The following is a 22,620-nucleotide window of genomic DNA, read 5'->3' as shown; positions in this document are numbered from 1 at the left end:
ACTGCACGAGACGATAAAGACCCCATGAAATGGGTCAGGAAGGCAAACGCTTGTTTATCTCGGCATACTTTGTTTGTTTGTGTACCACAGTGTCTGTCAGTAGACACCTATTGACTTCTTTCGTTCGACACGGCAGCATAACAACGACAAAAAAAGAAAGAAAAGGAAAAATCATGTTAACAAAGAATCAGATCGCTCAAGAGTCTAAAAAATATGTATTTTTTTATATAAATATATAAAATATAAATTATTCTAAATTAGCTTTTTTATGTAAAAATGTAAAGGACGTTTTATGTTAGTGGGTACACAGACAAAAGTCACGAGCCTGATATATATGATACTTTATGTAGAATTTGGCTCCAAAATGAGATAAAACATTTTAAAAGTCATGTTTTTATTTTGCATTCCAATTAATATAAATCATTAATTTGTTTGTTTTTATTTAAGCCACACTACCTAAAAATATAGCTAACTAACACAATAAAACACATTAAAAAGATTTACTTAGTTAATATTATATGGTGTGCTTGTATAATTTTTTTCATGTATATTTTTTATGTTACTTAGTAAATGACTTGGCTTTGTATACTGTGCTAGGCTTTAATGGACTAGTTTTGATGCACTTGTGTATTTTGTTGCCTATGTTGTTATAATTGCTTCCAATGTTTCCTCATCTGTAAATCGCTTTGGATAAAAGCGTATATAGATGACTAAATGTTAATTTATAATTTATTTTTCATTCAATGTTAAACTTATTTCAGTTTATTCCCGATGTTACATGACATATTTGTTTCCATAATATTCCGGCCAATGCTTTATTTAAATGTAATAAACATCAATGTTGCAATTGTTTCAGTAAACTTCTAACCTTGTTTTGAAGCAGTTGAGAAAACTTGTAAGTGTAAGCTTTTGGCAGGCAGGGGTCGCGCAGCTGTTGGATGTTTATGTTGTGTGAGCGAGGGCGGAGTTCAGTGGGAGGGCTCATCTGTACGGATCCTCCTCGCGGCGTTACCTGGAAAAACTACGATAATACTTCACAAACGCCGTAGTGAAGGCATGTCAAGTGAGCTCTAAGAAGATGGGGTTTTAATTAACTAGGCGCTATATTTAAGCTACGCCATGTACACGACTGAACGCAGGCGCATGAGCCTGCACGAAACGAAGAGAAAAGATCCCGTCCGAGTTTCGGCTGGAAGTTTATGGCAGGATCCTTTAGCACTCGAAATCGGCGCCGCCAATAAAGGCGTAATATCGCCGAGGAGTCGTACCAGAGCGCTATCTGTGGTTTATATCGCGGTCGAGGACGGTTCTGTGGCTCAAACAGAGGAGAACCTCTCGTTGACATGTCTTAAAGAAGCCTGCGCAGACGCGCACGCACTACTGAAATGCGTTTCGTTTGAGCGCATTGCTCTGGGCACCACTGAAATCCTGGACACGTTCTACAACGCAGGCAAGTTCTGACACGCACTTACTCGGAACTTTCAGGAATTTGTTTATTTTCCAAAAATGTAATGTTTGTACTGTTATAGATGTTGCAGTGGTGGATATGAGCAATTGTGTCTGTCAGCCGTCTCTCTTTTATCACCTGGGCGTCAGAGAGAGTTTCAGTATGACCAACAATGTCATTCTCTACTGTAACAATCAAGAAGATGATCTGCAAGTTGTGAAGGTGTGACATTGCACCCTCACAACACATCAATCTAAAGTGAAAGTCAAGTGTGCATGATGTTGTCATAAATGTGTGTTTTTAAGCCTCTGTAGTGACCAAACATAAAGAAATTGCAACATTGAAGTAAAAGTCCAGGCTAGTGGTCACACTTTTCACTGAATATGTAGGCCGTTTGGTTGTTTTGTGGTTTCGATGCCCGGGTAACACATACAGTGATACAAATGTATACATTGAATGCACTGTAAGACTCTTTGGTTGAAAGCTTGTGCCAAATGTAATGTTATAAAAAAATCAGTTCATTGATCTGGCTTTTTGGGTACAACATTTGTGTGATTGATCTTGTGACTTAAAACCTCATAGCTGTGACAACTAGCCCCGTTCTTCCCTATGGCAAGAATATGATTAAAAAGTTGCTTTGTTAATTTGTTTCTGCGCATTCTTAACAGGAGCAATGTGGGAGCTACACTTTTATCCCCTACATGGTGTCACCGCAGGGTAAGGTGTTTGCCTGTGATGCCACTCTGATGAGAGGAATCACAGATTTCCTCCATTCCAGCTTTAAAATTGAATCCTTGCTGTCCACTTTGGTGGATCGACTGGTCAAGTTGTTGGAAAGTGTTCACATTCATTCGAGGTAAGTGTGTACATTGCGTAACACTGCATGTTTACAGTAAAGCATTACATCACCCAAAATAGAATTCACCCTCATGTTTTTATTTCCACGGTTTAGTGTGTTACACTTATGCATTTGGCGGGTTTTGGTTTTATCTGAAGTGACTTACGGTTATACATTTATTTGTTTGGAAGTCAAACATATGGTGTTGCTAGTGCCACATTTTACCAGGAATCTTAGTCTATACCCATATTTCACGTTCATACATTTTAAAAAACGTTCTTGTTCACAGCGAATACCTGCACGAGGCGATCCGCAGAGAGATCCGTCTGGCTCGAGAGCATTTCACAGGACAGGCGCTGAGTCAGGAGTTGGGTCGGATCCAGAAGCGCTTGGACTCGGTGGAGCTTCTGAGTCCAGACATCGTAATGAGCCTTCTGCTATCGTACAGAGACATTCCGGTGAGGACTGCAGTCATATGTATATAAACTTAAGCAACCATGCAGTCGCTTTATCTAGCGAACAACTTGTTTAGCTTCTCACATTTCGGTCCATTTATGGCTCCATTATCATAAGTCAATTGTGTATTTCCTCAACCTTTGCTGTGTTCAGTACCTGCCCACATAGTTCTGTCAGCACTTCTTTGTGTGAGTGTATTGACTGCTGCTGTGATATCCACACCTTAAACTGTTTAATTATTAATGAGATGTAGAAATGCAGTCCACCAGCTTTGATGTGTTATAAACACATTACCATTGTTTTCCTATTGAGCCGTTTCGTTGTGAGTGTAATATTAGAAAAGCAAGACATTTAATACTCCCTGACGAATTGTCAAGACTCATTGTCAGAGGTTGTGAAATATTAGAGGTGCCATCTAAATGTGTGAATAATTTATTCAAACTCAACTCTCTTTCTCTATCCCATTCAAGGATTATGATTCCATAATAAATCTGGTGGAGACTTTGAATGATTTGCCGATGTGCATGGTGACATCATATCAGAACATCAAATTTCAATTTATTTTTGCACTGAACAGGTGAGCATTGTTGTTTTGAAAACATATATTTGTTGTTTATTCATGGTTACTCACTTGTGTGTTGCTACATTATATTAACATCAAGAGGTTTATGTGCATTTTTAGATGTTTTCTGCAGAGCACTTTTCAAAGCCTTTTAAAATATGCTATATACATAACGGTTTATTCTTTTTAACATACCTTTAAAGGAGGAATCACCCTGGTGACCGCGCCAAGGCTTTACAGCTCATTTTACCCATAGTGGAATCGGGGGGCACGGTGGCCTCAGATGTGTACTGCCTGTGCGGTCGCATCTACAAGGACATGTTCTTGAGTTCAAGCTTTAAAGACACAAACAGCAGAGACAGAGCATGTTACTGGTGGGTCTTTTTTGCATACGCTGCTAAACGTCCACTTTATTATAGATTGCTTTGGTCTCATAAAAATAAAATGCAAAAAGGTTGTCTGGTCCTTAAGACACGAAAAAACCTGCTCGTGTACAATAATAAACTTGATGAATTACAGTTCTTTTTCACAGTCATGTTTTCAAGGTTTCCAATGAGCTAAGAAAAATAAATCAAGAATTACAAAATATTGCTTTTTTGGGTCCATCGCTGTTTTAGCACGTTCTTTTACTAAAACTAAACAAGAGCGAAACACGGTTTAAAGGGATAGTTTACCCCAAAAATAAACATTTTGCCATTATTCATTCACCTTCATGTTGATGAAAATCTTTTCACATTTCAAGAAATGTCTCGGTGGTTTTGTGTCCATAAAATGCACAAAACCACTGATTTTGTTCTTAATAAAAAACAACATCCTAAAACAACATCAGTGTACCCTAGAATCAGAATTTCATAACATATGAACTTGAACAGAGAATAAATCTTGATTTTTTTTTTTTAGCTTATAATAATGCTTTTTGGTTTAAGGATTGGTCCAGTCGTGTTGTTGTATTTGTGTTTAAGGATCATTTATAATATTCGACTCAAAACAACTTGTCTTCCACCCTCATGCTCTTTTACAGGTATGGCAAGGCCTTTGAGATCGAATCCACTCTGCACTCTGGAATCAATAATGTTGTGCTTCTAATAGCCAGCGGGCATGAATTCGACACCTCTATTGAACTGCGTAAAATAGGTTTGTTTGTGTGGCCCTCACTTAGCTTCACTGTCCTGATTGTAGGCCTCCCTGTATATGGTTTGCTTCTATTATGTTATGTTTTATGAGATAATGTATCATCTGTTAGTTAGTATATAGAAAATTATATTTAATGGCCTACTTATACTATTTAAATGCCCCAGGCACTGCACATATTGAATGCTTGATAGCACAAATGTGTGTTGAGAATCTGAGAAAATGGCAGTTTATGAATGTTAAGTGGATGTCGTCATGGCTTTAACATTCATTGCCTCTCTCCTGTTTACATAAACAGATATAGATGTGCATGAATGGATACTGTTTGTATAGGTTGAAACTCAGTCTATACTCCAGAGGTTTTACAGGGTTTTGGCTTAAGCTGCTCTGTGTTTGTCTCTGGAGTCCAGGTGTCACCCTCAGTAGCCTGCTGGGCAGGAAAGGCAGTCTGGAGAAGATGCAGGACTACTGGGATGTGGGTTTTTATCTGGGGGCCGGGATCTTGGCCAATGAGCACAAGAAGGTCGCGGAAGCTTCTGAGAAACTCTACAGACTGAAAGCACCAATGTGGTGAGTAAAGGAAATCGCTTATTATCCATGTTGATTTGGGCTGGATTAAGTTGTGTAAAGTTTGGTTGTCACTCTAGATTCAAACATAATTCTGTTTTATCGACACGTTTTAAAACTGAGCACAACATTGGTTAAAAAAGGATGTGATCTTAATACGAGGTGATTTGTCCCTGACAACAGGTATATTGCATCAATTATGGAGACGTATATAATATACAAGCAGTTTGCCAAACCTCGAGAAGTGGATCATCCCATACAAGAAACTGTGGACTTTTGGATGAAGTTGATGTTACAGGCATGCAAGCCTACTGTTTCCACAGCTCACTGCCCAGTAAGACTTAATTTTTCTTACCAATACACCATTACTTTACCATACAAGAGGCAATTCATTTTACTTTATGGTATTTATCACCACAGTTTAAAGAACACGTCCAAAAATGTGGAGAACATAAACAATTCCAAAATATTTTTAGGTTCTCATTCTGGAACCAACCAAAGTGTTCCAACCCAGCATAATAAGTGTGAGTGAGGAAGACGACAGCCAGACGGTGCAGCTAAGACATGTTAGACCTCTTGAGGTAAACACACACAAGTTGGGGTTCCATGTTTTATGGGGCTTTTCCATACACCAGATATTTGTATACTGTACAAACTCAATATCTGAACTCTACCCCTAAACCTAACCATCACAGAAAACGTTCTGCATTTTTTCATTTTTAACAACATTTAGTTTGATTTATAACCTGTTAACCAAAATAAATGTCATTACAAGGCCAAAGATTATTAGGGTTGGGTACCGAAACCCGGTTATATATCCGGGATGTAACTGGACCGAATGAAAATGCAGATTTCGGTGCCAAATAATACTGACTGAGCTGTTGATAGAGACATTTGCCCTCATTCACGTGAAGGAAAGTCACGCGAACGAAAGTCGGAAAGCTCCGATACAAATCCAACACATCTTCTCTAATGGTTAAACGGATCAAGAACGCTCCCTCCATCTCGGCGAGTTCAGAATTCATCACCGTCTTTAACCTCAGCCGCCGTGAAACTAACAGTAATTCAAACACACATGGCGCTTCTGTAATGCAAGCAATCGCAAAGTGGTTGCACACATTTAAAATCAACGAAGCATGTGCTGCCTGCAGTGGAGCTCGTTCTTAACACAGTAACGCATTTGACAAGAAAAGCAAGACACAGCAGTGAAAGTGCTAAAAACCTTAATTTGATTATAGCATTTGTCAGTCTGATCTCTAGACATCAGTCTGTCAAGCTTTTTACTCTGACTGCATGTATAGGCATATTATTATATTCATTCATCAAACATACTGTCTGCTTTTAAAATAATGCACATATAATGTAGCTTAGAAGGTTCTCTGTAAATTTACTTAATGTGTTGAAATATCCAATGCATTTTCTGTACATGTTTAATAGAACTATGGTGAGCATTTATTTTTAGCTGGAGGGTGAACAACGTAAACAGTTAACACTATAACATCTTTCTAGCAATGTTAGTGTCCATGCTCATTTCAAATTCACTTTAATTGTGATTTTTGTTATTATTTCATTCTATTTAGGCACCGGAACCATTTAAAATTATTGATTTGGCACCGGTATTGGAAAAACCCAAACGATACCCAACCGGTATCGGAAAACCTCAAACGATACCCAACCGGTATCGGAAAAACCCAAACGATACCCAACCCTAATTGTGTTGGCTGCAGTTTCATTTAAATGTTTTGTTACGCACAGTATTGTGAAAGGGAGTATGAGAGACCTGCTTGCTGTCGTATGCAATGAAATTCTTGGCTGTGCACATGTTTGTGGGAGTGTAATGTGCTTTATTTGGCTTTCCCAGAAGGGTCTTCATGAGTGGACTTTCCCAGCATCCGCCATTCGTGGAGTAAGGTACTGTATGCTTTTGGGAAAAGTTTCCACAAAATGTTCCATTCCATGCAAACAGAAAGAAGCTTTAGAGTTCATGCAGCAGTTTATAACCCCCAGTAGGGCCGCTCTGTTTTGGCCAGAGGCCACAGATTTGATCTGAATAGGTCTTTTTTTAAATTCCTCACTTTACTTAGCCTAGTTGACACCCGTTATCTCCTTACCATCTTTTAAAGCTATAGGTCATTGTTATGTGATCTTTATACCCTTTATGTTCTTGTATCTAGCCCTTAGGGTAGCGGACAACTTGTTTAGAGTTTGTTCCAGTTCTAAGGACATGCTGCTTTGTAGTTTGTGATATTAAAAACAGATGGAAATGTAGTTAAATGGCTGATTTATTTACAAATGAGAGAGAGGGATTACATAACGTTTCCACCCGGAGGCATCTTATTTGTATAATTAGGCATGAAATAGTTTCATCGAAGTTTGCACTTTCCATGTATCGCCTTGCATTCTCAATCACTTTTTATTGATCTGCATTTGGATCGGTCCAAATGTGAAAGAGCTGTGACAAATTTTGTGTAATCTTTTCTTGGCAGTACAAATGATTAATGATGAATTACACTTATTCTCTCATAATTTCACTCTTGCAGCGTTTCAAAGTTTGATGAACGTAGCTGCTTCCTGTACGTCCTGTATAATTCAGATGACTTCCAGTTGTACTTTCCCAGTGATCTTCATTGTAAAGGGTGAGCTGAACTCCTCCCACAGACACAGTACCAAAACAACCTAGAATCCTTTTGTCTACAAGCCTTTTCCTTCGAATAAACTAAACGTAAGCGATTGTATAATGGCAAAAGAATGAAGTGTTGGCACAGCATTTATGATAAGATTGCGATGATAATGAAACACTTTACTCAAATATCATGCATCACATGGAAACAGCTTTCCAAATGATTATATGCCCTATCCTATAATTTGTCACTTTTCAGGTTTTGTGATCTGGTGAATTCCCTGTTGCATCAAACCGAATCTCCAGTGGAAGATTCCAGTCCTCTCAATAGTGATGAAGGAGTTTTAGAGGTGAACAAAAATCAACTTGATGGTCCTCACTATGTGTACAGGATCATTATACGTATAATTAATTCAAAGCCAAGAAGAAGTTAATATAAAATATTTTTTATTTTAGCACAATGTTAATAGACAACAATAAAAAAAATCGGTGGATTCTTGCCTTAAAAATAATTAACACTTAAACTTCATTCAGAGCATTACTCTGAAAGTGTTGCATTGAAATTAAACGCCCGGGCCACACATACATTTACATTTAGTCATTTAGCAGACGCTTTTATCCAAAGCGACTTACAGGTGAGGAAACATTGGAAGCAATTATAACAACATAGGCCACAAAATACATAAGTGCATCAAACTAGTCCATCATTAAAGCCTAGCACAGTATAAAAAGCTAAGAATAGTGAGGTTAGTAAGGTTTTTTTTATAAAGAAGGAAAGGGAAGAGAATTAGGAAAAATCAATCAGCAACGTGTTGATGGAAGAGATGCGTTTTTAGGCGTTTTTTGAAGATGGCAACCGAGTCTGCTGATCTTGTAGCAGCTGGTAGATCATTCCACCAATGTGGAACAGATCCAGAGAAGGTACGGGAGAGTGACTTTTTTCCTTTTTGGGATGTTACCACTAGTCGTTGTTCCTTTGCAGACCGCAGTGATCTGGCAAGAACATAGATCTGCATTAGCGAGTGGAGATACGATGGTGCAGATCCGGTGTTGGTCTTGTAGGCCAGGAGCATAGGTTTAAACTTTATGCGGGCGGCAACAGGGAGCCAGTGTAACCTGATGAAGAGCGGAGTTACATGTGCTTTCTTCGGTTCATTGAAGACCACTCTTGCCGCCGCATTCTGGATCATCTGGAGAGGTTTGATTTAGGAAGCAGGAAGTCCAGCCAGAAGCGCATTGCAATAATCCAGTTTGGACAGGACAAGAGCCTGGAATAGGACTTGCGTAGAGTGCTCCGATAGGAAAGGTCTAATTTTCCTAATGTTGTAGAGGATGAATCTACAGGACCGGGTGCTGGCAACATGACTTGTGAAGTTAAGCCGATCATCGATTACCACTCCCAGGTTTCTGGCTGTGCTGGACGGTGTAATCGTTGATGAGCCTAGTTGAATGGCAATGTATTGGTGGATCTTTGGGTTGGCTGGGATCACCAGCAGTTCCGTTTTTGCAAGGTTTAGCTGCAGGTGATGATCCTTCATCCAAAGCGAGATGTCACTCAGGCATGCCGCAATGCGAGCAGCGACCGTCGGATCGTCCGGTTGAAATGACAAGTAGAGTTGTGTGTCGTCGGCATAGCAGTGATAGAAGCCATGCTTCTGAATGACCGAGCCGAGGGATGTCATGTAAATGGAGAAGAGTAGCGGTCCAAGCACTGAGCCCTGTGGCACCCCAGTGTTGAGCTGTTGGGACGCGGAGACCTCATCTCTCCAGGATACTCTGAATGACCTACCCGAGAGGTAGGACTCAAACCATTGCAACGCCATGGAGAGACCGCAGGTTGCGCCGGAAGGTGACCATCGGTAAGACATCTGCGATGTCCGGAGCAGTGAGGTCGAGGGTGACGAAGAAGTGATCAGATGTGTGCAGCGGGGTGACCTGAGAGTGATGAGTGGAGCAGTACCTTGTGAAGATCAGATCTAGATGGTTTCCAGACTTGTGGGTTGCTGATGTGGAAACCTGCTCGAGGAGAAATTATGCGGTCAGGTTGACAAAGTCAGTAGCCTGTGGCTTTCCAATGTGGATGTTGAAGTCACCTAGTACCACCAGGGGAGTACCATCCTTAGGGAAGAATTTAAGAAGCACATCCAGCTCCTCCAAGAAATGTCCAAGCTGACCTGGGGGACGATATATAACTACAAAATGACTTTTAACAGGGTGGGTGATAGTAACAGCATGAAACTCGAAGGAGCTGTTGTCACACATGGGTGTTAGCTGATTGAATTTCCAGTCTTTGGGGATGAGTAGACCGGTGCCTCCACCCCTTCCTGTAATGCGAGGGCTGTGGGAGAAAGTGTGGTTATGGGAGAGGGCAGCGGGAGTGGCAGAGTCCTCTGCAAGTAGAGTCGATTTCTTTACTCTCTTCGGTCTTCACGCGATGAGGGCTGCACGCGACCGCTGCCGCGGTGGGTAGACGCTTTTAAATACGCGTCTAATTACTTAAATTCAACAGGCCCCGCCCTCAGATGACACGCGCACACAAAGCAAACAAATTAAACTAGCCCAAGAACAAACGAAGGAACGATACTACACGCGGTTTCACCACGTGACAGAGCGGAAGTAAATACAAAGCTATTTCTCAGTTTAACACAGTACTAAAACTCAACAAGACACAATTTAAATACACTTACACAGTTCTGTACGCTTCTGCTGCTAAATTGCTTCTCCTGTATATACTCCTTGTATGCGGCCCATATTTTTTATATAGTAATAAAAACAGATTAGATCAGCACGCATATGCGGTGCGGTCCGTCCGTTGCAGGTGCGGTGCGTCAGTGCAGCGATCGTTACAGCGGACTGTTGTAAAGTGATAGCACACTTATCATGATCGAAATGAACAGGAATTGACACAGAAAGGCAGCAATTTCGATTAAGCAATAAAAGCCGATAAAAATGTTGTGTTGTACAAATATTCTACAGTGTCTATATTGCGTGAAGAAGGTGCTTCTATGCAGATAGTAACAAGAAGTTGGTCCAGAAAGTACAAATCAGCAGAGCGAGGGATATTGCGCAGCTAATTTTTGAGGTTGTGAAAAAGTGATTTATTAACCCCAGGACTGTTGTTATAAAGACATGAATGCAAAAGATAATGCAAATGTATTGAAGTACTATCAAAACTACAGAAAAAATGTCATTTAAATATTACGTTCTTTTGAACTATTGTGTTTAGTCCTGAAAAGGTTTATAATTGTATTTCTGTGTTGTCCCACACTTAATTCAAAGTCATGTTTTTATAATCTGGATACACCATGGAAGTTTAAGGTAGATGCTGTTATATACTGTATATATATATATATAAATATATGTATATATATATATATATCAGCACTTGCACTAAACATAAAACAGAGAATCACAATGATGAAAATAGCGCGCTTCATATACCCTTTTTAAAATTTACGTTTCGATCAATCATATATCGGAAATAACCAAACCCATTGTTGACTGAATCACACAGAAGACACAGACCGCTAGCGCACTACGAACGTAGTATGCGTGAAATCAAAATGGTGCATGACGGATGTGTACTGCATACATGTTGCTCTACGCACCGTATACTCACTGCACACGGAGTATCTGTGGCCCGGTGTGTAAAGAGTTGAGTAATGCCAACATAGAAGCCTTACATGACTTTTGGTACCATAATGCAACTGGTTTGTCTGCCCGTTGCTTCCCCTTTTACTATCTTTAGTATTGTCATAACTCCACATTTAAACATGTTTCCTGATGCTGTTCTGTGCCCTTACTGCCGGCTAGTGCTTATGTAGCAGTTAACTGCAATTGAATGCCTCTTATGACCAAACTGTGTTCAGCTGTTCTTTTTTACAAATACTGGAAACGCAGTGTCCTTTTAACTTAGGGTTAAGGTTAGTTAATCATTGCTACATTTTTAATTCTTGTGTAAGCTGCAGCAAAGCATTTTTCTTTGCAAATGTCTTATCTTTGGGCCACTTGGGGCACACAAGCTCTCTCTAAATAGAATAGTTACATTGAATATATGTTTGACTAATATATTACATAAATATTGATTGTTCTCGATCAATGGGATTACAATACAGTTGTATTTCTCCGTCTTTTGCAGTATATGTATGAGAAAAATGTGAATGGAGACAAAGTGGTGCTGGGAAAAGGAACCTATGGGGTGGTGTATGCTGGTCGAGATCACAGCAATCAAGTGCGCATCGCCATCAAAGAGATCCCAGAAAAAGACAGCATGTATGAACACTTTTTTCCATATTGCGCCAGTATCTATAGGTTGGATGGTTGACTTAAAATCTCCTTCATTAATCAGTTTAGCTTTCAGATTCCGAATCAGATTTTCTTTAAAGTGATCATATCATTTAAATTTTCCTTTAAGTATAAATTGAAAAGTGTTTGTTTTTTGTACTATGAAAACATAACTTGAAAAACTTGTACTTAAAGACTCTTGGCATGTTAACATTTAATTCCCATTGTATCTTAATCTTAAAGGGATACTTCACCCAAAAATGAAAGTTCTGTCATCATTTACTCACCTTCGAGTTGTTCCAAGTCTGTATACATTTTACATTTGTAAATGATTTTGCCCCCCATTGACTCCCATAGTAGGAAACATTACTTTTTAATTTGACTTTTTTTGTTCTGTTGAACACAAAAGAAGATATTTTGAAGAATGTAGGACAGCTATTCTATTCTGGGGCACTTTTGACTACCATTGTATTTTTTCCTACTATGGAAGTCAATGGGGGTCAAAATCTGTCTGGCTAAGCATTCTTCCATATATCTTTCTCTGTGATCTTTCATCAGAACAAAGACATTTATACAGATTTGGAACAACTCGAAGGTGTGTAAATGATAAATTTTGGGTGAACTGTCCCTTTAAGATATAAAAATATGTTTTAAATATGTATATTTTTGTATTTGATCTTTTTATAAAATGTGTGACCCCAATCTTGTTCTTTTTGTCCATTTTTTGAATGTTCAGAGATCCCTTGAATTCATTGATGTTTGTAAGAGTAATTCTTGTTTGAATAATCTCCACATGTCATCCAAGTATCCCATAATGTCGGATAATCATAATGTCTATGTGATCTCATTTTGGTCTCCGTCTTGGATATGTATATATACTGTCTTGTTTAGGATATGTGTTGTTGCATGTCATTGATGGTCTTCCTAAAGAAATAAAACGTTTTCTCTTCTTGCTTGTAGCTACTCTCAGCCACTCCACGAAGAGATCGCTCTACATAAGAGGCTGAAGCACAGGAATATTGTTCAGTACCTGGGCTCAGTTAGCGAAGAAGGTTTTATCAAGATCTTCATGGAGGAGGTTCCTGGAGGTGTGCTTTCTCATTGTTCTCCAACTTAATCTTTAACTGTCCCTCTTTGACGAAGGGGAGGAATATTGATTTCACAAAGTCTGTAGAGCAGTTGTTAGTTCTTAAGAAGGGCGTGTTGTGTGTGATGAATGCGTGGGGGAAGATCTCTTGCTGGGAGTGTAAAGGAAATGCGCTATACTGAACACAAGACCACACCGTTTAAGGACATGGCCAAAGCTGAAAATGAGATACTCAAAGCAAAACTCTGGTCTACACACTTTGGTCTTTTATTATGAGAAATATTTATGTCTTGTCCAAATGTTAAAATGGTCCAAAAATGACCTTGGGAGGTTATATATTACATTTACCAGCAAATATTTGCTCAAAATATTATGAATAATATTAGAGATTTATTCATGTTTGTTGTCCACTCACAATACAAGTTACAAAAACAAAAGGAATAATGTCATTACTTATAGTTTTGCATATTTAAAATAAAGCTTACTTTTATGACTTTTTATATTTATTGAACTTACGAATTTTGCTTTAAAATGGATTCTTAATGCAAAATATAATTTACTATTCTTTTGATTTGTGGTGAAATGTTATCTGTGAGACACTGGCGGAAGTTGCGATCGTTGTTACTTCCGTATTCTGACGCATTTCCGAGTTAAACTTGTGTTTTTTTTTCCGCTGCAATTTGATTTGCTGTATAAAAACAGCAGTTACATTTTGAAATGGAACTGGCTGCAGTTGAAGGGAAGGCATTAACAGATGCTCCGCCCAAGCTGGCTAATTTACGTCATTTATGATGGATAGTCAGAGAAAGGACGAAAGTGCATTTTCTGTTTTTAGGCGGGCACATGAATTTAAAAAAAGAGAATGACCTATACTGAATAGCTATTTACAATAAACGCTGCAATCTTTATGAAAAAAATTGGAATTGTACATTTTAATTTCACTGCCACTTTAAGGCAATTGTATAATAATAGTAACAAAACTTGCTTTTTCCCAACAGGAAGCTTGTCATCTCTGTTAAGATCAAAGTGGGGACCTCTTAAAGATAATGAAGCAACCATTGTCTTCTACACCAAACAGATTCTGGAGGGGATTAAATATCTTCACGATAATCAGATTGTCCACAGGGATATTAAGGTAGAAAAAACATTACAGTGCTAGGAATTTATCTGAATTTCATCTTCATATCTCATCTCATGGATTTTCATGTCTCCAGGGTGATAATGTTTTGATAAATACGTACAGCGGCGTGCTCAAGATATCTGATTTTGGCACCTCAAAGAGATTAGCAGGCATCAACCCTTGTACAGAGACGTTTACAGGTAAGTCGAGTCCTGTAGTGAATAGTTCTCGACTCAGACGCTTCTCGTGTTACAGTATGTACACTTGTGTGTTTGCTTTACAAACCCCTCCCGATTCCTTTGACCTCAGGCACTCTGCAGTATATGGCTCCAGAGATCATTGACCAGGGGCCTCGGGGGTACGGGAAGCCGGCTGATATCTGGTCTCTGGGCTGCACCATCATAGAAATGGCCACGGGAAAACCACCCTTTCATGAATTGGGGAGTCCTCAGGCAGCCATGTTTAAGGTGCTGAAATTTGAGTGTTATTTTAGACGCATTGTTTTGTGATATATTAATATCTACATAGAATTCTTGTGGCCCATGGCAAAATTATATTTAGAAGAATTTTGTGGGACCCCCTCGCCACGTTGTCGGGGACAATGTTTTGACACAAGAACAAGGAGGTGCTATATTGTGTAGTTTAGTACACCTACGTAACCTGTATTCACAAGTATACAACCACTGTTATTTGTTAACTGTGATGATTATTTACATTCCTTTGTCACATTCCTGTTTGGCATGCTACCGAATTTGAATGGTTGGCTGCACTCATGGAAAGGAAATCACACCCTGTTTGCCTGAAAATTTTACCTTACAGGTGGGCATGTTTAAGATCCACCCCCCAGTGCCAGAGTGCATGTCAGAGGAGGCTAAGGGTTTCATCATGTTCTGCTTTGAACCTGACCCAGATAAGAGAGCCACGGCCTCAGAGCTTTCAAAGAACAGCTTTCTGAAGGGCATCCCAAAAAAAAGAGCAAAACTTCAAACAGAGAACTTCCTGAAAGAACCTCCAGGTGAGTCAATAAAAGGTGGTCTGTAGACCCGTACCTACAAGAACATATTAAAGAATAAAAATAAACATTTCTCTCATCATTTACTCACCCTCTTGTCATGTCAAACCTCATTTCTATTTTATGGACACAAAACTGTGAATGGGGGCCATTCTTCAAAATATCTTTAAATCTGGCCTCTTTACTAACACATTTATTTCCGTATCTTTCACGTATAGATGCCCTTAGAGCCAACCCACATGTATTGAGGGCCATTGGGTTGCTTAAAATTAAACTTTGGACATTTTTTGCAGGAGACTTTCACAGGAGCATGTCTGTTCCCATCGCTGTCTGTGTGGAAAACGCAAATGTTGACCACAGTGAATTGTCCAGCTCTTTTGATCTTAGGAGGGCCTCACGTGCTCTCAAAGGAAATGACATCGCTGCAAGTCCTCTCAGCTCCGGCAGCTTCTTGACGTTAGTAAAGGCTTCAAAACCCTTCTACATTCTACACTCCGTATCATACTGTACCTTCAAATGTATCTTATCTTTTGCATTTGTTTGGGTATTTGTCCGCATACGCATTTCCTCCTGGAAGGGTACCAGGTGAGCCTCAAGGAGATATGACCACAAGCCCTGTGGGTTCTGGAGAAAATCTAGGTCTGTTCATGTTGAGAAAGGACAGCGAAAGGAGAGACATGTTACACAGAATTCTTACCGAGTACATCGACCACGTAGTTGAAAACATTCAAGAAACGCTTCCTCAGGTACACACAAACACTGCTATGTCACCATTTCTTGCACATATCTAAATATTTGATGTGGAATGCAGCCAAGCCACCAGCGTTCCTTCTCGAAGGTCTGAACGTATAATAACATGCTTATCGTTTTTCCCAACTTCCAGACAGAGGAGCACTGTATCACCTCAGAGCACATCAGTGAGCTGATTGGCTGCCTGGGAGAGAACATCCGCTCCCCAGACAAAAGACACCTGACTAATACCCTCCTAAAGTTGCGCCCCACCCTGATGAACGATGGTGTGCCCCTCAGCAGCCTGCAGGCGGCGCTCTTTAGCTTTCAGGATGCAGTATGTGCTTTTGAGTTTGTTGTTATTATTGGTGTTGGTAGATTACTTTATGATTTTTTAAATCAAATTTTTATTGCTTTTTGACTATTTTTTTAAATATACAAAATGACGTAGACCAGCAAACCAATCAGCCATGTAGCTTTAGTAAAACTTAATCGTGCATTTTATAACAAGTGAAGTTAACTTTGAAGTCCTATTTGTGTTTGTAGGTGCAGAAGGTTCTGCGCAGACAGCAGATTAAACCTCATTGGATGTTTGCCTTGGACAACTTGTTAAGACAGGCTGTACAGGATGCCATTACAGTTCTGCTCCCAGGTATGAAAAGTACACCTGTTAAAAGTACAATGGGCCCCCCGAAGCATCTACAACACCACTGAATGCGTAGTTATTCACAGCAGTTTCCCAAAATCTGTTTCTCAGAGCTCAAACTTCAGATGCAGTCTTCATTTGAAGAGAACTCACCAGAATCCGAGCATCCCGAGAAAACTGTGATTCCTCTCGTGAAGATCAATGGGGAATTAGATATCCCTGAGAAGTCTAAAGAGAGCGAAGAAGATCTGGCCAGCGATCTCATCTCCAGTCACTCTTCGCTCGCAAAGGAGCTCTCTGAACTCCAACAAGAGTCCAGGAGGTACACATTTTAAATGTTTGGGCTTTTTTATTACAAATAGCTTTTGTTATTCACAATTTATTATGGAAATAGTATATGTTATTTTAGCAGTTAGTTAGTATTTGATGTAATGAAAAATGTTAGTCAAAGAGGGCAGTAAATGTAAACAGCTTAGCAACTATAGACAAGTCTGGACTGCCCAAGAGGTTATTTGACTGACATGTAAAGTAACCAGTCACAGTTTGTTTTGTTAAGTTAAAGGGTGTGAAAATGTAGGAATGAAACACACGTCTCTCAAAAACCAACCAATGAGGTCCTGAAAAATGTTGTGTACCGTATGCATGAGATGTTCAGCCAAAGGTCCTTATGCGTGATGACTGAGGCAAGTACACAATTAACCACATCGATTTCAAGCTGTTTGAAACATTTCATGCTTTGTTTCAGGTTGCTGATTCAGCTGAACGAGAAGGAGAGGGAATTCCAGGAACTTCTCTTGAACTCACTTCAGGCAAAACAAATGCAGATCAACAACCTGGAGGTCAAGGCATCCCCTGCAGGTCACTCCCTTTCTTCTCCACTTCTCCAATTTGTACCACTTCAATTTCTTTCTGAAATCATTATGCGCAAGTGCGTTAAACTTCAACAAATATTAGTGAACCGCTACCTCTGTATGAGGAGTTTAAAAGGCGTGGTGAAAGAACAGAATGTGAAATTATCACATCAGCTCCACATGCCACTGCGTGTCTTCAGCTCTGTCAGTGTCTTGATACTTTTGGAGGATGTGTCCTGTCATCATCCGCCTAACTGTTACCCAACCTCGACTATCCCAAGTTTAAGCCTCACCCTCAGGCCTTGTGTTTTCACCCTGTGTAATTTGTATAGATATAATCCTATTGTTCTGCTGATGGCAGGTGGATCGAATGATTCAAAAACACTACCCTGTACTTTTTGTTATGAATCATTTTGCAGTAAAGTTATGGCATTTCACTGGAAAGAAATTCACATACTGATACATCATATTAGTATCATTTTGCACGTAATTCAATTTGACATGCAGGCAATGTGTATGTTCATTCTTTTCCACAGATAAAATAACATCCCACTATTCCCAGAACAACACTATGGTGCGCTGGTTGAAAAGCATCCCGGTGAATGAGAAAACAATTGAAATTGTGAGTGGAACTTCATTGCTAATAGAGGAAAATAAATCAGATTCAGAAAATAAATTCAGGTTGATTTGAATTCACCAGACTTTTGTTCAACTGTTTAAATAAATAGTTCACCCCATATATGCTAATTCTTTTAAGTTTTACTCACCCACATGTCATCCCAGATGTAAATGACTTCCTTACAGTGTGTTTTGTGATGAAATATCATATGACACCTAGTCATGAGACACGAGAACCAATGAGATTTGAATTTAGTGCTAATATGCACCTGTTTTGGTTTCACTTTCGCCAGATAAGCTTAAGATATTAATAGTTTTCCCTCCCAAACATATTTATTTTTAAGAAATTATTATTTGTGTTCAACAGAAGAAAGGAAGTAATTTATATTTTAGGGCCATTATTCCTTTAAGATATATTACTCAAAGAACGATATACCTGTGTTGAATTGTAATCGTTTCTTTGTTGAAGCTTGTTTTCCATGACTTCACCTTGGAGGTTCTCGTCCATCTGACCTGCAGAGATGATCTGCACTACTGCGGCATTAAGTAAGTAATAAGTGTAGACATCATGAAGATAGCACGTCTATGTGGTGTAACATCTGTATGTTTATGTGTGTTTGTTCAGAGGTGGTATGCTGTGTCGCTTGTGGGCTGCAATTTCCAAACAGAGGAAGTCTCAGCTCAGTCCGGTCAAAGAGGGCAGTGAAGAAACCGTTCTTTAACACACACGACCCAATCTTCTGAAACTTGTTTTTTTCCCAGTTTTTTGGAAACTATGAGCTCAGTGAGTTTGCAATGTATAGAGTATGTGCCTTTTTATTTGGCATTGTTCTGGTGTCTTGTGAAATTACACTAAGATGAAAGACAACAATTTCCAAAAGGAAGATACCTTTGAATACAATGTGAAATTCTTAAGAGTAACCTCTGTTTTTATATTTAAGAACTCTTTTCTGCGAAACTTTTATGATACCATTTATTTTCTGAAAATATTTAATATGTGCAGGGTATTAAGATGTGTGTGTGTACTACTGTATGTATCAAGGTACAAATAATCTATATTTGTATATCTGAATTTTTTAACAGTTTTAGCTTGAAATGGTACTAACAGCAAAACAGTTTCAATTTTATAAGATATGATATAATAATTTTTCTTAGAAATAATGTTTTTATATAGTTATACTTTTTTTGTAGTTTTTTGTAATACTTTATGCAGAGTCCTCGTATTACATATTTTCTTTGTCTATTTGAAAGTCTTGTTAAAATGTGCTTTTTTTCTCCACATTATGCATCTGGTCCCATAAATAATGATATGTTTTAATCTTCATGATATACTGTTTTTATTATTGTACATGTAAAATGTACAGAAGCTAATGAGATGCTAAGTTTTTAAGTAAAGAAGTGTGAAGAATCTTACTGTCGTTCGTTACTGATCTTCGTACAGTGACTTGACTTTTCCTGTACTGGCAGATGCAAAGGAAAAGTGTTGTGTATATGTGTGCGTGCATGTATGGGTGGGTGGTTTAAAGGCCTGTTGAAGATGTAATGCCATGCACTGAAGCTAATCAAAATATTCCACCCGTGCTTCCTTATGTTTTTAAACTGTTGATGTAACCATAGCAACAGCCATTACATCATAGTATTACCCGTTTCTGAGTTAAGGATCACACATAAATGTTTCTGTCTCTCCCACATACAGAATTTGTGGCTATGATCAACGTTTCTCGTTGCTTTCAAGCGTTGAAATGATCAAGCAAGAACATGAAGCGTGATAAATTCACTTGCATTCACTTTGTCATAAAGGAAGTGATCTAATCATCGGGTGAGGCTTCTCTGTTCATTCAACAAATATTGAGGTTATTAAATAGTTTTTTACAATACATCACAGTCCTCTGGCTCTTGTGGGGATCATGCTGTTCATCTGGGCGTTGGCATGGATTCACTGATGACATGCAGGTCAGGGCTTTGTTAGAATGACCCAAAGCATGCGTGGATCTTCCAGTTAATGTGAAAATTGTATTTATTTTCTCAAATTTGAGGAGAAACAAGACAATATTTTAACTTATCACAAGAATACTTTAAAATATTAATAATTTTCCTTAATAAATGTCCCATTGATTGGAAACCATACAAAGGGCATTATCAGCAGCACCTCACCAAAAGACAGCTTTCACCTAGGATACTGGATGTGATGAAAGCGGCATCAACTGTGATGTTAAGTCAGCTTTGTTTATATAGCGTTTTTTACAATTTTCATTGTTGCAAAGCAACTGTACAAGAAACCTGATTTCTCTCTGATAATGGCAAGGAAAGACAATTATTTATATCTAGAATCATTAATGCCCACCCGAAGAGCCTAGTGAAACCTCAGACCTCCTTTTCCTAAATTCATATTCTTGACTGCTCCCTCTGTCATGCATAAAGCGTGGGAAATGTCATATTTGGATTATAAAACCTAGTCCTTTTTAGCGAATCAATTATGAAAGTAATTAAAAAACTTTTCTTCTACTTACCTATGTATAAATGTATAGGATGATGCAATGTAAGTCGCTTTGGATAAAAGCGTCTGCCAAATGCATAAATGTAAATGTCTTAAATGTATGTACTTTGCGTATTAATATATTGAGTTCTAGTATCACAGCAGTCTTAATTATTCAGTGAGAGTTAGTATGGCACTAAGTCTGTTTCTGATAAATCACTCCATTCAACTAAGATTAAAGAGTGATTCAATGTCCCATGGCCTCAAATTTTCCGTTCCAACAAGAAAAGAGCAAAACATTCCCAATGCTTGTCCAATTTCACTGTTTTGCTTTAATTGATTTTTCATCACTGGAAAATTGCTTTTTAATGACTTGGCAAGTTTAAAGGCTAGCAGAGCATCTTTGTCCTTGAAATCTGATTGTGATTTAAGCTCTTAACAGTTTGTGGAACAGTTTCAGGTTGAGCAGACGCCTCAGTGCCAGAGATTGTTTGTTTTGGCCATATATGTTTCCTTCTCATTTTTGGCCGGTCCTTTTTAATTCACTGTATGTTTCTAGCTCTCACTGTAAAAACCTCTCTTTTTCTCTTGTGCAAGCTAGTGGTGCGATCTGTTAAAAATTTTATAATATGGATTTCTGAGCCACTCTATAGCCTCAGTGGATGTTACTCTTCATCAATGAGATTTTCCACCATCTCAAAGCTCCAATACGTCTCCCTTGTCACTGTTCTACAGCTTCAAGTTTTATAATACTGTTCTATAGTCTACATTATGTGAGGAAAGACATTTAGTGAATGAAAAAATAACTGCTAAAGCGTTGGACCCTTGAAATGAAAATACAGCTGCGTGTATTATTTCCAGAACTCAGATATTCCAAAGAAAACTATTTTATATTCACGTTTAAGCAATAAAACAGTAATGTTTTTACATGAATTTTGGCAAAGTACAAAAAATATTTTTTATGTGAAAACCTACATTTTTATCACAGTTTTCATGTGTCCTGTCATGCTGTCAGTCTTTCACATTGCAGATGGATAACTTTATGTCGGACACTGGACTGGAATTGCCCCAATGTATTAAATGCTGAGTAAATGAAAATTTGCAATGGTCTCTTAATGGAAAAGCTTCAGCTATTTATTTATTATTGCATAGAAGATTGATTAAAGGAAATAATAGGGAGGGGGTCAGGAAAAGACAAGTGACATTCAAACTTGTGCTGCCCACAATATGAGTTCTGCAGCCCGCTAAGTCACGTCTTCAGCAGATCCAGAGAAGTTCAGAACTTCATACAGAAATGTCCATTTAATTTTTGTTTGCTGCTTGCATCACTGATAATGCTTATGCGTGCCTGAACAGCTTCATGAATTATTGTGTATGTTTGTGAGGTGAAGCAGCAATGATAGTTATTTGACCTTTTCACTGTGGCTTATCTTAGTCTTCTCCTGCAACTCAAGCATGACGTGTAGTCGATCACTGCCTGTTTTAGCTTCTCAGTCCATCTATATATAATGGAGCAGGCTCAATTTTGCATCTATGTTCCCTGCATGGATCTTACATTATTCAACTCTTCCAGAAGTGTTTCAATGACAAAATTGTTATTGAAGTATTTTAACAGGCAAAGACGTTTTCAAGAGGAATTAAGGCTTTTAAATGGATCAGTGGTGACTGAAATAGGGTCACAAAGGGTCATTTACTCACTCTGTTTCTATTTTATTCTCTCTCTCGCCAGTAAGTACAATGTTTGTCATGGTAATGAAAGGGTCTATGGGCGGTACTTTGGATGGGTCAGTAGGGGGTGGGATTGAATTTAAAGGTGGGGGGCTCTAGGCCCACAAGGATTTACAGTGGAGGGGTCATATCATGGCTTATGGATGCTGAGAAACCCAGAAGACAAGTTTTGGAAAATATAATGGTTTTATGATTAAATTTAGGGCATCATGGGCCATTTTCCTCTTTGCAAAGGTTTCATTACAACTCACACATATACTATATCCCTGTTACATCCATATCAAGCACTTCTGTAAAAGTAAACTTATTTTAGTAGACATCTTTCAATTGTTGATGTTCGAACCTCCAAAATGAGTCGTCACAATGTACAAAGGACAATAAGTATGAGAGGACTTGCTTGTTTTTGCCTGACTGTACCTTGGGCAGGGACTTCACTGTAGTACTTTTA

General features: G+C 38.7%; 1 protein-coding gene across 1 annotated transcript; it reads left to right on the top strand.

Annotated features, from left to right (window-relative positions):
* Positions 1 to 963: 963 nt before the first annotated feature.
* Positions 964 to 19,381, top strand: LOC306901636 (mitogen-activated protein kinase kinase kinase 5). The gene is made up of 28 exons (XM_079469542.1): positions 964 to 1,450; positions 1,530 to 1,669; positions 2,116 to 2,303; positions 2,575 to 2,743; positions 3,212 to 3,318; positions 3,507 to 3,677; positions 4,325 to 4,437; positions 4,845 to 5,004; positions 5,185 to 5,335; positions 5,478 to 5,582; positions 6,863 to 6,912; positions 7,542 to 7,637; positions 7,881 to 7,971; positions 11,760 to 11,893; positions 12,866 to 12,993; positions 13,991 to 14,127; positions 14,207 to 14,312; positions 14,422 to 14,579; positions 14,932 to 15,127; positions 15,418 to 15,580; positions 15,702 to 15,870; positions 16,008 to 16,190; positions 16,400 to 16,505; positions 16,611 to 16,821; positions 17,245 to 17,357; positions 17,887 to 17,972; positions 18,438 to 18,514; positions 18,594 to 19,381. The coding sequence occupies exons 1-28, from the start codon at positions 1,120 to 1,122 to the stop codon at positions 18,688 to 18,690; spliced, it is 3,936 nt and encodes a 1,311-aa protein (XP_079325668.1). The 5' UTR covers positions 964 to 1,119; the 3' UTR covers positions 18,691 to 19,381.
* Positions 19,382 to 22,620: the final 3,239 nt, after the last annotated feature.

This window comes from Barbatula barbatula, assembly GCF_947034865.1.
Source record: "Barbatula barbatula genome assembly, chromosome: 12".
NCBI classification, from domain to species: domain Eukaryota; kingdom Metazoa; phylum Chordata; class Actinopteri; order Cypriniformes; family Nemacheilidae; genus Barbatula; species Barbatula barbatula.
Note: the sequence above shows the minus strand (reverse complement) of the source record. Positions and strands in the feature narration are given on the sequence as shown.

What these genes read in the sequence shown, in the direction of transcription:
- LOC306901636 (XM_079469542.1), top strand. Translation starts at nt 1,120, where the DNA reads ATGTACACGACTGAACGCAGGCGCATGAGCCTGCACGAAACGAAGAGA. An exon ending in AGCTCCGGCAGCTTCTTGAC is followed by an intron (nt 15,581 to 15,701) that starts GTTAGTAAAGGC and finishes TCCTCCTGGAAG; the next exon opens with GGTACCAGGTGAGCCTCAAG. An exon ending in TTCAAGAAACGCTTCCTCAG is followed by an intron (nt 15,871 to 16,007) that starts GTACACACAAAC and finishes CCCAACTTCCAG; the next exon opens with ACAGAGGAGCACTGTATCAC.